Source organism: Eubalaena glacialis, chromosome 1, assembly GCF_028564815.1.
Source record: "Eubalaena glacialis isolate mEubGla1 chromosome 1, mEubGla1.1.hap2.+ XY, whole genome shotgun sequence".
NCBI classification, from domain to species: domain Eukaryota; kingdom Metazoa; phylum Chordata; class Mammalia; order Artiodactyla; family Balaenidae; genus Eubalaena; species Eubalaena glacialis.
The window spans coordinates 64256686-64273175 of record NC_083716.1 but is presented as its reverse complement, the minus strand read 5'-3'; the positions used below and the strand labels follow the sequence as shown (position 1 = coordinate 64273175).

General features: G+C 49.2%; 1 protein-coding gene across 1 annotated transcript; it reads right to left on the bottom strand.

Moving 5' to 3' along the window:
• Positions 1-13001: 13001 nt before the first annotated feature.
• Positions 13002-15622, bottom strand: PRF1 (perforin 1). The gene is made up of 2 exons (XM_061197497.1): positions 15084-15622; positions 13002-14130 (listed from the first exon to the last, which is right to left on the bottom strand). Exons 1-2 carry the CDS (start codon positions 15620-15622, stop codon positions 13002-13004), a joined length of 1668 nt encoding a protein of 555 aa, XP_061053480.1.
• Positions 15623-16490: the final 868 nt, after the last annotated feature.

Here is a 16490-nt window from a genome sequence, read left to right as displayed (position 1 = left end):
TGTAGGACAGACTCTAGGTCCATCCACCTCACTACAAATAACTCAATTTCATTTCTTTTCTTTTCTTTTTTTTTTTTTAAAGGACATTTTAATTAATACTGACACATACTCTTTTTTCTTTTTTTTTTTTAATAGCTACTTTATTTATTTATTTATTTTATTCATTTTTTGGCTTTGTTGGGTCTCTTAGTTTTCCTGTGAGGGCTTTCTCTAGTTGCGGCAAGCGGGGGCCACCCTTCATCGCGGTGCGTGGGCCCCTCACCACTGCGGCCCCTCCCGTTGCGGGGCACAGGCTCCAGACGCGCAGGCTCAGCAGTTGTGGCTCACGGGCCCAGTTGCTCCGCAGCACGCGGGATCCTCCCAGACCAGGGCTTGAACCCGCGTCCCCTGCATTAGCAGGCAGACTCCCAACCACTGCGCCACCAGGGAAGCCCCTCATTTCTTTTTATGGCTGAGTAATATTCCATTGTATATATGTGCCACATCTTTAACCATTCATCTGTCGATGGACACTTAGGTTGCTTCCATGTCCTGGCTATTTAAGTAGAGCTGCAATGAACATTGGGGTACATGACTCTTTTTGAATTATGGTTTTCTCAGGGTATATGCCCAGTAGTGGGATTGCTGGGTTGTATGGTAGTTCTATTTTTAGTTTTTTAAGGAACCTCCATACTGTTCTCCATAGTGGCTGTATCAATTTACATTCCCACCAACAGTGCAAGAGGGTTCCCTTTTCTCCACACCCTCTCCAGCATTTATTGTTTGTAGATTTTTTGATGATGGCCATTCTGACCGGTGTGAGGTGATACCTCATTGTAGTTTTGATTTGCATTTCTCTAATGATTAGTGAGGTTGAGCATCCTTTCATGTGTTTGATGGCAATCTGTATATCTTCTTTGGAGAAATGTCTATTTAGGTCTTCTGCCCATTTTTGGATTGGGTTGTTTGTTTTTTTGATATTGAGCTGCATGAGCTGCTGGTATATTTTGGAGATTAATCCTTTGTCAGTTGCTCCATTTGAAAATATTTTCTCCCATTCCATTCTGAGGGTTGTCTTTTCATCTTGTTTATGGTTTCCTTTGCTGTGCAAAAGCTTTTAAGTTTCATTAGGTCCCATTTGTTTATTTTTGTTTTTTTTCCATTTCTCTAGGAGGTGGGTCAAAAGGATCTTGCTGGGATTTATGTCGTAGAGTGTTCTGCCTATGTTTTCCTCTAAGAGTTTTTTATAGTGTCTGGCCTTACGTTTAGGTCTTTAATCTATTTTGAGTTTATTTTTGTGTATGGTGTTAGGGAGTGTTCTAATTTCATTCTTTTACATGTAGCTCTCCAGTTTTCCCAGCACCACTTATTGAAGAGGCTGTCTTTTCTTCATTGTATATTCATGCCTCCTTTATCAAAAATAAGGTGACCATATGTGCATGGGTTTATCTCTGGGCTTTCTATCCTGTTCCATTGATCTATATTTCTGTTTTTGTGCCAGTACCATACTGTCTTGATTACTGTAGATTTTTAGTATAGTCTGAAGTCCGGGAGCCTCATTTCTCCAGCTCTGTTTTTCTTTCTCAAGATTGCTTTGGCTATTCGGGGTCTTTTGTGTTTCCATACAAATTGTGAAATTTTTTGTTCTAGTTCTGTGAAAAATGCCATTGGTAGTTTGATAGGGATCGCATTGAATCTGTAGATTGCTTTGGTTAGTATAGTCATTTTCACAATGTTGATTCTTCCAATCAAGAACATGGTATATTTCTCCATCTGTTTGTATCATCTTTAATTTCTTTCATTAGTGTCTTATAGTTTTCTGCATACAGGTCTTTTGTCTCCTTAGGTAGGTTTATTCCTAGGTATTTTATTCTTTTTGTTGCGGTGGTATATGGGAGTGTTTCCTTAATTTCTCTTTCAGATTTTTCATCATTAGTGTATAGGAACGCAAGAGATTTCTGTGCATTAATTTTGTATCCTGCTACTTTACCAGATTCATTGATTAGCTCTAGTAGTTTTCTGGTAGCATCTTTAGGATTCTGTATGTGTAGTATCATGTCATCTGCAAACAGTGACAGCTTTACTTCTTCTTTTCTGATTTGGACTCCTTTTATTTCTTTTTCTTCTCTGATCGCTGTGGCTAAAACTTCCAAAACTATGTTGAATAATAGTGGTGAGAGTGGGCAACCTTGTCTTGTTCCTAATCTTAGTGGAAATGAATTCAGTTTTTCACCATTGAGAACAATGTTGGCTGTGGGTTTGTCATATATGGCCTTTATTATGTTGAGGTAAGTTCCCTCTATGCCTACTTTCTGGAGGGTTTTTATCATAAATGGGTGTTGAATCTTGTCAAAAGCTTTTTCTGCATCTATTGAGATGATCATATGGTTTTTCTCCTTCAATTTGTTAATATGGTGTATCACATTGACTGATTTGTGTATATTGAAGAATCCTTGCATTCCTGGGATAAACCTCACTTGATCATGGTGTATGATCCTTTTAATGTGCTGTTGGATTCTGTTTGCTAGTATTTTGTTGAGGATTTTTGCATCTATGTTCATCAGTGTTATTGGCCTGTAGTTTTCTTTTTTTGTGACATCTTTGTCTGGTTTTGGTATCAGGGTGATGGTGGCCTCATAGAATGAGTTTGGGAGTGGTCCTTCCTCTGCTATATTTTGGAAGAGTTTGAGAATGATAGGTGTTAGGTCTTCTCTAAATGTTTGATAGAATTTTCCTGTGAAGCCATCTGATCCTGGGCTTTTGTTTGTTGGAAGATTTTTAATCACAGTCTCAATTTCAGTGCTTGTGATTGGTCTGTTTATATTTTCTATTTCTTCCTGCTTCAGTCTCGGAAGGTTGTGCTTTTCTGAGAATGTGTCCATTTCTTCCAGGTTGTCCATTTTATTGGCGTATAGTTGCTTGTAGTAATCTCTCATGATCCTTTGTATTTCTGCAGTGTCAGTTGTTACTTCTCCTTTTTCATTTCTAATTCTGTTGATTTGAGTCTTCTCCATGTTTTTCTTGATGAGTCTGGCTAATGGTTTATCAATTTTGTTTATCTTCTCAAAGAACCAGCTTTTAGTTTTATTGATCTTTGCTATCATTTCCTTCATTTCTTTTTCATTTATTTCTGATCTGATCTTTATGATTTCTTTCCTTCTGCTAACTTTGGGGCTTTTTTGTTCTTCTTTCTCTAATTGCTTTAGGTGTAAGGTTAGTTCGTTTATTTGAGATTTTTCTTGTTTCTTGAGGTGGGATTGTATTGCTATAAACTTCCCTCTTAGAACTGCTTTTGCTGCATCCCATAGGTTTTGGTTCATCGTGTTTTCATTGTCATTTGTTTCTAGGTATTTTTTGATTTCCTCTTTGATTTCTTAAGTGATCTCTTGGTTATTAAGTAGTGTATTGTTTAGCCTCCATGTATTTGTATTTATTACAGATTTTTTCCTGTGATTGATATCTAGTCTCATCATGGAAAAGATACTTGATAATACGATTTCATTTTCTTAAATTTACCAAGGCTTGATTTGTGACCCGATATATTATCTATCCTGGAGAGTGTTCCATGAGCACTTGAGAAGAAAGTGTATTCTGTTGTTTTCGGATGGAATGTCCTATAAATATCAATTAAGTCCATCTTGTTTAATATGTCATTTAACGCTTGTGTTTCCTTATTTATTTTCATCTTGATGATCTGTGCATTGGTGAAAGTGGGGTGTTAAAGTCCCCTACTATGCTTGTGTTACTGTCCATTTCCCCTTTTATGGCTGTTAGCATTTGCCTTATATATTGAGATGCTCCTATGTTGGGTGCATAAATATTTACAATTGTTATATCTTTTTCTTGGATTGATCCCTTGATCATTATGTAGTATCCTTCTTTGCCCCTTGTCTTTATTTTAAAGTCTGTTTTGTCTGATATGAGAATTGCTACTCCAGCTTTGCTTTGATTTCCATTTGCATGGAATATCTTTTTCCATCCCCTCACTTTTAGTCTGTATGAGTCCCTAGGTCTTAAGTGGGTCTCTTGTAGACAGCATATATACGGATCTTGTTTTTGTATACATTCAGCCAGTCTATGTCTTTTGGTTGGAGCATTTAATCCATTTACATTTAAGGTAATTATTGACATGTATATTCCTATTACCATTTTCTTAATTGCTTTGGGTTTGTTTTTGTAGGGCTTTTCCTTCTCTTGTGTTTCCTGCCTAGAGAGGTTCCTTTAGCATTTATTGTAAAGCTGGTTTGGTGGTGCTGAATTCTCTTAGCTTTTGCTTGTCTGTAAAGGTTTTAATTTCTCCGTCGAATCTGAATGAGATCCTTGCTGGGTAGAGTAATCTTGGTTGTAGGTTTTTCCCTTTCATCACTTTAAATATGTCCTGCCTCTCCTTTCTGGCTTGCAGAGTTCCTGCTGAAAGATCAGCTGTTAACCTTATGGGGATTCCCTTGTATGTTATTTGTTGTTTTTCCCTTGCTGCTTTCAATATTTTTCTGTGTATTTAATTTTTGATAGTTTGATTAATATGTGTCTTGGCGTGTTTCTCCTTGGATTTATCCTGTATGGGACTCTCTGTGCTTCCTGGACTTGATTAACTATTTCCTTTCCCATATTAGGGAAGTTTTCAACTATAATCTCTTCAAATATTTTCTCAGTCCCTTTCTTTTTCTCTTCTTCTTCTGAGACCCCTATAATTTGAATGTTGGTTTGTTTAATGTCGTCCCTGAGGTCTCTGAGACTGTCCTCAATTCTTTTCATTCTTTTTTCTTTATTCTGCTCTGCAGTAGTTATTTCCACTATTTTATCTTCCAGATCACTTACCCATTCTTCTGCCTCAGTTATTCTGCTATTGATTCTTTCTAGAGAATTTTTAATTTCATTTATTGTGTTGTTTTCATTCTTTGTTTGCTCTTTAGTTCTTCTAGGTCCCTGTTAAACGTTTCTTGTATTTTCTCCATTCTATTTCCAAGATTTTGGATCATCTTTACTATCATCACTCTGAATTCTTTTTCTGGTAGACTGCCTATTTCCTCTTCATTTGTTTGGTCTGGTGCGTTTTTGCCTTGCTCCTTCATCTGCTGTGTGTTTCTCTGTCTTCTGATTTTGCTTAACCTTACTGTGTTTGGGGTCTTCTTTTTGCAGGCTGCAGGTTCATAGTTCCCATTGTTTTTGGTGTCTGCCCCTAGTGGCTAAGGTTGGTTCAGTGGCTTGTGTAGGCTTCCTGGTGGAGGGACTGGTACCTGTGTCCTTGAGGATGAGGCTGGATCTTGTCTTTCTGGTGGGCAGGTCCGCATCTGGTGGTGTGTTTTGGGGTGTCTGTGACCTTATTATGATTTTAGGCAGCCTGTCTGCTAATGGGTGAGGTTGTGTTCCTGTCTTGCTAGTTGTTTGGCATAGGATGTCCAGCACTGGAATTTGCTGGTTGTTGAGTGGAGCTGGGTCTTTGCGTTGAGATGGAGGTCTCTGGGAGAGCTTTCGCCATTTGATATTACGTGGTGCCAGGAGGTCTCTGGTGGACCAATGTCCTGAACTCGGCTCTCCCACCTCAGAGGCACAGGCCTGACACCCGGCTGGAGCACCAAGACCCTGTCAGCCACATGGCTCAGAAGAAAAGGGAGAAATAAAATAAATAAACAAATAAAATAAAATAAAGTTATTAAAATAAAAAATAAAGAACAATTATTTAAAAAATTAAAAAGTTATAAAAAAAAGAGAAAAAAGAAGAGAGCAACCAAACCAAAAAACAAATACACCAATGATAACAAGCGCCAAAAACTATACTAAAAAAACCCAAAAAACAAAACAGCAAGAAAAAAAAAAAGATGTACAGAACCCTAGGACAAATGGCAAAAGGAAAGCTATACAGACAAAAACACATAAAGAAGCATACACATACACACTCACAAAAAGAGAAAAAGGAAAAATATATATATATCGTCACTCCCAAAGTCCACCGCCTCAATTTTGGGATGATTCGTTGTCTATTCAGGTATTCCACAGATGCAGGGTACATCAAGTTGATTGTGGAGATTTAATCTGCTGCTCCTGAGGCTGCATGGAGAGATTTCCCTTTCTCTTCTTTGTTTGCATAGCTCCTGGGGTTCAGCTTTGCATTTGGCCCTGCCTCTGCGTGTTGGTTGCCTGAGGGCATCTGTTCCCGCCCAGACAGGACAGAGTTAAAGGAGCAGTTGATTCGGGGGCTCTGGCTCACTCAGGCCGGGGGGAGGGAGGAGTACGGAGTGCGGGGCGAGCCTGCAGTGGCAGAGGCCGGCGTGACATTGCACCAGCCTGAGGCGCGCCGTGTGTTCTCCCGGGGAAGTTGTCCCTGTATCACGGGACCCTGGCAGTGGCGGGCTGCACAGGCTCCCGGGAGGGGAGGTGTGGATCGTGACCTGTGCTTGCACACAGGCTTCTTGGTGGCCGCAGCAGCAGCCTTAGCATCTCATGCCCATCTGTCGGGTCTGCGCTGATAGCCGCGGCTCTCGCCTGTCTCTGGAGCTTGGTTAGGCGCTCTGAATCCCCTCTCCTCTCGCACCCCGAAACAGTGGTCTCTTGCCTCTTAGGCAGGTGCAGACTTTTTCCCGGACTCCCTCCCAGCTAGTTGTGGCGCACTAGCCCCCTTCAGGCTGTGTTCACGCGGCCAACCCCAGTCCCCTCCCTGGGATCCGACCTCCGAAGCCGGAGCCTCAGCTCCCAGCCCCCGCCCGCCCAGGCGGGTGAGCAGACAAGCCTCTCGGGCTGGTGAGTGCTGGTCGGCACTGATCCTCTGTGCGGGAATCTCTCCGCTTTGCCCTCCGCACCCCTGTGGCTGCGCTCTCCTCCATGGCTCCGAAGCTTCCCGCCTCTGCCACCTGCAGTCTCTGCCTGCGAAGGACCTTCCTAGTGTGTGGAAACCTTTCCTCCTTCACAGCTCCCTCCCACTGATGCAGGTCCCGTCCCTATTCTTTTGTCTCTGTTTTTTCTTTTTTCTTTTGCCCTACCCAGGTACGTGGGGTGTTTCTTGCCTTTTGGGAAGTCTGAGGTCCTCTGCCAGCATTCAGTAGGTGTTCAGTAGGAGTTGTTCCACATGTACATGTATTTCTGATGTATTTGTGGGGAGGAAGGCGATCTCCATGTCTCACTCCTCCACCATCTTGAAGGTCTCCCTCCCATGACAGGTTCTTGCTTCTACTGTCAGTAACAGAGAGGAGGGTGGCTGACCCAGTCCCATGTCCACCTTGACCCAGGCAGTGTGTGGCCCTTCTGTGGCTCCTTCACACAAAGAGGAGTGAGGGTCAGCCGTTGCCTGGGCTGGAATCAGCTTAGTGGTGCTTCAGCCCAACCAAGTCAGAGACGGGACCAGAGATCTAGACACAGAATCCCTGATCCACGACCAGGGCTGGACGTTATAAAGAGGTCGGTTTCTTTCTCACATGATGGTTCATGGTTAGAACCTTCTTCCTTCTGTGTAGAACAGCTACCTTCAGAGGTAATGAGTTGTCTGTCTCTGGGAGAGTTCAAGCAGAGGCTGGAAGATTTTTTGGTAGGTTTTATTCTTTCATTCATTTATCCATCTAATCACCCATCCAATATTTTTCAAGGATCAAACTTATGTTAGGTGCTGGACTAGTTGATTCAACTGTGAATAAGATAGAAATGGCCCTTGGCCTCACGGCACTGTGATGGGGAAATAATGAGGACTATGGGAGCAGGGTACGGGGGGCCATGACCTAGACCTGCAAGCCAGGGAAGGCTTCCCAGAGGAAGCCACCTTTGAAGCTGAAGCCTGAAGGCTGAGGAGTACTTAGTCCGGGTAGAGGAGAAAAGTTCCAGAAAGAGGAGGCAGCACATGTGAAGGGCTAGAGAGGGCGTGGCCAACAGAGGAATGAACATGCTCAGTGAGGCAGGGCTTGGGCGGTGGGCGGGGTAGGGGGCGGGAAAGGCAGAGTTGAGAGTGAGGTCAGCGTATGGATCACACTAGGGGCTTTGGACTGTATCCCAAGAGCCCCAAGGAACCAATGAAGAGTTTCAAGTGAGGCAATGATGTGGTTGGATGTGCATCTTAGCTGGTTTCCCCAGAGACAGACCTTAAGACAGGGATTTGCAAACAGGTAGTTTATGTGGGAGGTGGTTCCAGATAATACCAGTAGGAAAGTGGGGAATTGAGACAGAAGGGAGACAGCCAAGAGAGCACTTGGGGTCAAGCAGGTCACCATTGTGGGTACTGGAGCTTAACCCTGTTGGGAAACTCTGGGAGCCACTGCAGAATATGCCCCTCAGAGTTATCCCCTCTGCCCAGGCGGAGGGAGCTGGGCTATTTATACACCACTTCCCATTAGCCATCGGTTGAGGGCTCTTCTGGCCTCCCCATGGGACCCTCAGGCAGAGATGGAGGGCCAGCATGGAGTGGGGCTGAGGGGATACGGGGAGGGTGCCAGCACCACTGTGGCTGTGAGTTGGAGGGGCAGTAAGGGGGAGACAGGAGCCTAGTGATCAGTGAGGAGGCCACAGGAAGACTCATCCAAGCAAGGGGTGTTGATGGCCTGGGCCAGAGAGGCTGTGGTTATGAGCAGAAGAGGCTGAACTGGCTGGCCTTGGTGACGGATGTGGGGGAATGAAGATCACTGCAGAGAGGACTCACAGCCTATCAAGGCTGCACGGGGCCCCCTGCCCCTCCCCCCGGGCTCTCCCCACCCCCAGACTGCTGTCCTCCAGCAGATCCTCCTCTGCTCACACATGTCAGAGACACTGACGCCACCGCCACAGCAGCTGGGGGCCACACCTCAGAGACCACGAAGTGTGTTTGAAGGGAGATGAAGGTGCTGTGGCAACTGCTTAAAAAACAGAAACCGGGCTGTTGTCAACCACAGCCCGAAGTCTTGGAAGAGATCACTTGGGTGGGGAGAGAGAGAGAGGAAAAAAAAAGCAATCCAGCCAGCCCCCAGCCTGAGTGCCACCCTGCTCCCTGAATCTCCTCCGGGCCCACGTCATCTCCCCATCAGACACAGGCCACAAGAGGACAGATGCTCTGCATGGCTTGTTCACTGGCCCCAGGACCTGGTTGACAGAAGGTGCTCAGTAACCATCGGTGAATGATGGAACCCACGAAAGGTCCCTGCCCTTTGGTGCTCCATGCCCTGGGGAGGGAAGTGCTGGGGGCAATTGAATGGTGGCTCTAAGGACAGGGCCCGCCAGGGTGAGGTGGGAGGATGGTTGGGAAAGGGGATGGGGGTGTTGAAGCAGCAAGGGGAAAGATGGAATGGTGTCATCACCAGGGTTCTTAGTTGCCAGAAATAGAAGCCAAGTCTGGATGAAATAAGTAGAAAAATAATTCAGCCCTAACCAGTGACGCATGGGAAGTGGTGTATGGACGCCCAGCTCCCTCCATCCCAGCTGGGATAACTCTTCATTGGCTCTGGTTGCCCATATGGTGACTTGCTGGATAAAGCCCCTTTTCTGGGTCACCCTCCCTCCCCTGGCCTACTTCCCCTCTCCCCTAGTGGGCTTCCTGGGGTCACTTCCAACATAATTACCTGTACTCTAATCTGGTCTCAGCATCAGCTTCTGAAGGGACCCCATACCTGGGCAGCTGCATCTGACTGGCAGATCCAGTCACATGTCCTTTCCTAGTTGCAGGGGTGGTTGGAGAAAGAAGAATAGGGCATTTTCAGCTTCTGAGGGGAGGTGGCTCTGCTTCCCACCAGAGAAGTGTGTCATCAGCACCCCTATAGGAAGCTGTCCTAATCTGTTCAGGCTGCTATAACAAAATACTCCAAACTGGGTGGTTTTTAAACAACAGAAATTTATTTCTCACAGTTCTAGAGGCTGAAAGTCCAAGATCAAGGTGCTGGCAGATTCAGTGGGCCTGCTTTCTGGTTCATAGAAGGCATCTTCTCACTGTGTCCTCACATAGGGGAAGGGACCAGGGATCTCTCTGGGGCCTCTTTTATAAGGGCAGTAACCTACATTATGAAGGCGCCACCCTCATGACCTAATCACCTCCAAAGGCCCCACCTCCTAATACGATCACCCTGAGGATTACTATTTCAATACATGAATTGTGGGGAGACACAAACATTTAGACCACAGCCTAAATGGCATATTCAAATGATGGTAATTTGAGGAGGGTTTTTATTTATTTATTTATATTTATTTATTTTTATAAAGGGCCTATTTACGAAGGTGTAGGGGGCTGTAGAGAAGCAGAAGGGGTAGTACAATAACTCGGGATCAGTAGTGGTGAAGCGGTTACCATCCCTAGGTCTGAAGGGATGAGAGGAGGGAGCAGTGGCTGGAACCCAGAAAGAGAGAGACATGCAGAAACTTCCCAGAGAGGGGCGGTGATACAGGGACACAGTCAACGCAAGGCCACCTCACTGAGAGGCATTGAGGGGAGCCCAGGGCCTGTCACTGTGCTCTCCCCTTCTCCCTTCCTCCCATATCTTGCTCACTGACCGGCGGGCTCAGATCGGCCAACCTCCGGGCCAGAGCTGGGTGGAGCAGGGTACGGATGAGACCTGAGGGCAGATGGAAGACACCAGGCACAGCAAGGAACATCCCGAACAAACAAGGGGCCCCAAGTGTGACAAAATGTCAGCGAAATGTCCATGAAAATGTCTCATTAGGGCTGAGAGCTCCATAGCTGCCCCTCAACAACATCAGCCAATCCTTTTCCTCGGTAATACCACCCCTTTCCCCCAAGGGCCCTCCTGTTGGGGTCCCACTGGTCTCTCCAGAGCTGTGCTCAGAGTGGAGTGCCCACGACTCACGGAGACCTGGCTCGGCCACTAACCTCGGCAACCACGGTCAAATACCTTCTTCTGAGCCTCAGTTTCCTTAAATGCAAAACCAGGAGGGTTAACCGGATGAACTTCCAGGACTGCTTCTATAGCACTGACCTTCTAGAAAGGCTCATGGCCCCCTTCCAAACAGTCCTGGGAAGGGAGTAAAACACAGATTGTCCTTTTGGGAAACCAAGGCTCAGGGGGACTTGCTGGAGGTCACTGACCACGTGGGGACTAGAACAAGCCTGCCATCTCTTGTCAGAGCTGTTTCCGGAGCCAGGCCTGCCCTGGCCCTGCTTTCCTTGAGGGTACGGCCCATACCCATGTTTATTTTCAATGAGTGCAGTAGGCAGCGTGAAGTTGCGTGATTTCTCTTGTGCTCTTGTCTGTGCATGTGGCCGTGAAGGGAAAGGTGTAAGAACGGTGGTTTCAACCAGGCTTCTAGAGCTTGGCAATCCCCTCACCCAACTTGGGGATTCAGGGTCAGTGTAATGTCACTGCTGGGCTTTTGAGCCTGTGGGTCCATGCAGACCTCAAAGGGCTTAATTTGTAGGGAGTTTCAAAGAGAGTCAGGAGGGCTGTGTCAGCAACTCTGAACCCCACTGACAATGGCCCTTCACAGCCGAATCCTACCAGGTCTAGGAGGCTACCCTGAATCTTGCCGCCCACCCCACGGGCCTGTGTTCTGAGGCCTGTGTCCCAGGCACGTGAAACAAGGACCAGTTCATTTTTAAACACTTTTTTTTTTTTTAATTTATTTATCTATTATTTATGGCTGTGTTGGGTGTTCGTTTCTGTGCGAGGGCTTTCTCTAGTTGTGGCAAGTGGGGGCCACTCTTCATCGCGGTGCGCGGGCCTCTCCTTATTGCGGCCTCTCTTGTTGCGGAGCACAGGCTCCAGACGCGCAGGCTCAGTAATTGTGGCTCACGGGCCTAGTTGCTCCGCGGCATGTGGGATCTTCCCAGACCAGGGCTCGAACCCGTGTCCCCTGCATTGTCAGGCAGATTCTCAACCACTGCGCCACCAGGGAAGCCCAAGGACCAGTTCATTTTATATCACAACCTGAGGCTCTGGGGATTCCTGCATGCCAAGCCCAGGAGGCCCTCAGACACTACCTGGTTGAAACCACTGCCTTCTCTCCTCGAACTGTGGGACAGGGGAGAGCTGTTAAGTCTGCCAGATGGGTTCTGCTGAAATTAGAGTTTCCAAACTGGTTGCTCCGGATCAGTCATGGCCTGCATACATGTCCTCTTTGGCTTGTACTGTGCTTGCCCATATAGGTTTATTTTTACAAAGTGAAATGAATTGCCAACACTTATAAGTCACGCTGGGATTTCTGGTTGCTTTAAGAAATTAGAAAACCTGGCAGCACTGGGCTCACATTCCTGCCTGGGAATGTTTGGCTGGTGCAGAGCTGCCCATCCCCCCACCCCCACCCTGGATAAGACGTGCCCTTCGGTTCACCAGAATCCTCACCATTCCCTCTTGTTTCTCGGCTCGGAGCTGAATGCCCATTGGCATTTATCACTGTTTATGCTGCTGTTTCTTGAATCAAAGAGTTATGAGGAAAGTAAAATATTTTGGGTCCCCCCATTTCCAGCCAAAGTGGAAAAATAGTTTATTTACATTATTTGCCTACCCCTGGGGTCAACCACCTGTTCTGTTGGGTAGGGTTGCTAATGTAGAAGTTTATCTCCAAGGCTGTGTTTGGTCTCCATCCTCTCCTCTGCCACAACCAACACCATCATGGTCACCATCACATCACATTTATTGGTCCTCTGTCAGGCTGTGTACACAATGAGACAGGTCAAGAGAGCTCTGGATTTGTCTGAGAGGCAAAGCTTGGTGGTCAAAGAAAACAGAGCAAACAGAGCAGCTGGGACCAAAGGGTTTAGATCTAATATGAAGAATTCACCACGCTAGAAGAGGGGCTGCAAGGGAATGGTACACATGACACCAGGCAGCCTGGTGGGAACAGCCTCCTGGCCTTCTGCCTAGCTCCTGAACTGAGCTGGGACCTGTGTAGCAGTGGCTGTAGGGCGTGGCCCAACTCCAGCTCATTTCTGGGGCTTGAGAATATCGAAGAGCTAAGGTAGTTTGGACAGGGTGACTCAGGGCTGGCCTGTAAATTCAGCCACCTCGCCGAAAAGAAAAAAGCCTCAGTTTTCCAACTGTCTAATGGGGATATGGAGATAGGCCCTCTGGGTCCCTTCGTGAGACCCCTCCAATTCGGCACACTGGTCCTCTCAGGGCCCACTGCTCTCACCACACTGGCCCACTCCGGTTTCCTGGAGGCTCCCCCAGAAGCCCTTGGGGGGCGTACTCCAGGCATGTCCCCCCCGCCAGGTGAGGTAAGCACTTAGCATGGTAGGAGAATCTCAGGTGACCGTGCTTCAGGGGGCACTTCACCTCGTGTGAGCCAGACTTTGGAGTCTGGTCACAGGTACCGAGAAGGTCATCGTCCCAGCCAGAGTCTGTATCCCAGACCTGCACCCTCAGGGGGCCCCCTGTGGTCAGGACCACATCCCCGAAGTCCAGCTGTGTCATCCACCTGGGGTGGTTATCGTTCCACACTGTGTCGGTCCTCAGCTCCCGGCCGCCGAAGAAGACCTTCAGGTAGGCGTCCGTGGCAGTGGTCCAGTCTCCCCACAGACCCGTCGCCAGGAAGTTCATGACCTCCAGGTGGGCCAGGCCCCTCTTCCTGGGACAGCAGTCCTGGTTGGTGGCCGCCGAGCCGTGGCACATGCACTGGCACGGGTCCTTAGGGTTCTTGCGCTGCCCCGGGGGGCACGGGCGGCTGCAGTCCCTCCAGCGTGCCCTGTCCGTCACGTACTTGCTCACAGCCTGCCTGAGCGCCTCCCGCCGCGGGTCCCGGCTGTCCAGGAGCAAGTGGAGTGGCTCTAGCGTGTAGTCCACCAGGCCGGGGCTGTCCCGCAGCGAGGCCACCCAGGCTGAGAACTGCTCGGGCCCGGCCTGGTTCCCGAACAGCAGGTCATGCATGGACGTGTGGTGGCCGCCAACGACCTCAGAACAGCGTTCCCGGTAGGCCTGGTGGAAGGAGGTCCCCATCTTGTGCTGTTTCTTCTTCTCCTCACACTCCTTGAATGCCGACGAGGCACTGGCGTGGCTTCTTATGTTGACCTCGGCCTCGACGGCCAGGCAATCCTCAACCTCCTGGGCCCTGAGCCCTTCCAGGGCCAGCTCGCAGGTGCGCAGGGCGGTGAGGGCCGAGACGCGGCCGCCCAGCTCCATGGACCGGATGAAGTGGGTGCCATAGCTGGAGATGAGCCTCCGGTAGTCAGGCTCGGTGGAGATGTTGAAGTGGGGGGGCAGGGTCTTGAGGGCCCTCTTGAACTCAGGGTGCAGTGGGGGAGTGTGCACCAGGTGGAAACTGAGGGGAGAGAAAAACATCAGATGGGCCCAGCGGTGGGTAGTGTTTTCCCCTAAGTAACTCCTGTGAGATTGCCCAAGGTCACATTAAGTGGCAGAACTAGGGCTTGGACCCAGGTGGCCTGGCTCCAAAGCTCAAGCTCTGAACCACCAAGCCAGCAGGGAAACCCACCCTGCCCGTTGCCCCTTGGTGACCTAGGTACTTTGTATAGGTATTTTTGTCTTTCTTTTTCAAAAAAAGATTTTTCTTTTATTTTTCTTTTCTAATTTTAAAAGTGATGGTACGACACCGATGGTATCTCTCTGGCTTTGGAATCTAGTCCTGTGGCCTTTGTCTGTCTGTCCCCTGGATTGGGCCTTGTATACCTGGGCTCCTGACAACTCTGGCCACACAGGCAGGAGCGCCCTGTCTCACTGTGTGGGAAACACGGCCTCCCGTGAGGGAAGTCAGCGGGGGTGACTCTGGGTCCCATGGAGACCGTGCATTTCTTCGGGTGACTAGGTCCCTGAGGGCTCAGGGCATGGCTGCTGTTTTTCAACCTGTAGCCCGAGTTCTTAGTACAGAACCTGGCAAGGCGGAAATGAAGAGTGCTTAAGCGGATGGAAGAGGCCCAGGGACAGGAGGGACCCAGCCAGGCCTCCTGCCCTCAGGAAGCTAGCAATGCCCAGGGAAGTGGCAGTTGGGTGCTCAGTAGACCAGACTGGCACCATCTGGGGCTCTAAGCAAGTCTTGCTCGCTTGCCCTCCACCTGTTCTCTCCCTGGGTTCTTCCAGGTCAGGGCCTCAGGGAAGGGGGTACGTGAGAACCAGGACTGCCATCTCCTCCTGGCGGAAGCGGCCTCCAGCTCCCCATGCTGCCATTCCAGGGCTCCCAGACTACCCCGAGTTTCCCACGCCTTTTCCAAGTCCCATCCAACCTCCACTCCCCCCCCCCCCCCCGCCCCCGGCGCTCACCTGTAGAAGCGACACTCCACTGAGTCCAGGCTGAAGCGGTACTGGTCCTGGTGAGTCTTCTGGGCCGCGAAGTTGGCTGCCTGGGAGTGGGAGCCCGCCACGGTCACGCGCACGTTGCTGCTGGGCTTGGGAGTCACGTCCAGCCCCACCTGCCAGTCGTTACGGATGCTGTTGGCCGCCTCCCCAGCCACCTCCTCGGTGGAGCGACCCTCATCCTTGACCACTTTGCGGTTGCAGCCCGAGCCCTGGGCGCGCCAGTCGGTGAGTGCCAGGGGCAGGCGCTGGAGGGCACCCTGCTGCAGGGCATTGCGGCAGAGGGTACAGGTGCCGTCGGGCCGAAGGAAGTGCTGTGTGTCCACCGGGAAGGAGCCTGAGCGCCGGAGGCTGGTCACGTCCACGCCCTCCCCTGCCAGCCAGGAGCCAGGCACGAACTTGAGGTTGCGCCGGCACTCAGAACGTGCGGCCGTGTAGCAGGGGGCAGGGGCGGGTGCGGGCAGAAGCAGGAGGAGGATGCCACGGAGGAGCACTCGGGAGGCCATGGAGCTGTGGAGACAGAGGGCAGAAGCTGTGGGCAGGGGCATGGAGGAGGGCCGACCCCTCCTCCAACTGTAGCTTATCAGGCCATGTGGGATGGGGAGGGAATGAGATATCTCTTAAGTCATTAGATGTCGGAGCTGGCATGGCCTTTACAAACCTGCTCCACCCCCTACATTGTACAGATGGACCCAAAGAGGGGAGTGGACTTGCCCAAGGTCACACAGCCAGGAGGAGACCCTTGCTAGGATTTCACTATTCAAGGCCAAATGGGAATCCAGATGGATGGTTTTGTCCCCAGGACCACAGCTACAGCTGGTGGGGAGGGGGCTCTGCGTGCAGAGGAGGGGGCGGAGAGTAGCTGTAGAAGATTTGAGGAGGAATCTGGGGAATCTGGGAACTCTAGGGAAGCCTGGATTCTGGAGAGGTATTATTGTGGACCCAAGAACAAGCCATGCTTTCTTTCCTCACCTCACCTCTCTCATTATCTCCCCCCACCCCCATTAAGCCCTTAACAGAATTGGAAAAGAAATGAGCTTGTGCATCACCCTCATTCTCCCCATTTCCCCTTTGGGGCCCTCTCTCTGAGCTCATGGAAGAACATCAGCCTGAATTCTAGAATAAAAGCTGCCTATGCGCCTGTGCCCCTAGATCCTGTGTGGGGAGGGGCCGTTCGGTTTGCTCTCCTCCTCATGCTTGTCTCCTCTTTGGCATTCCCTGCCACGCTCTTCGGGATTCTGGCCATGTCTGCAAGCTGCCTATTGCCTACTATCGCCTATTGCCTACAATGCTTAGCTGAAAGGTTCTTCCTCAATTTGAGGTGGCTCTGGAGCTTCACTGGGCCTGCTTATGATCTGGAATCTCCTCTCTCTA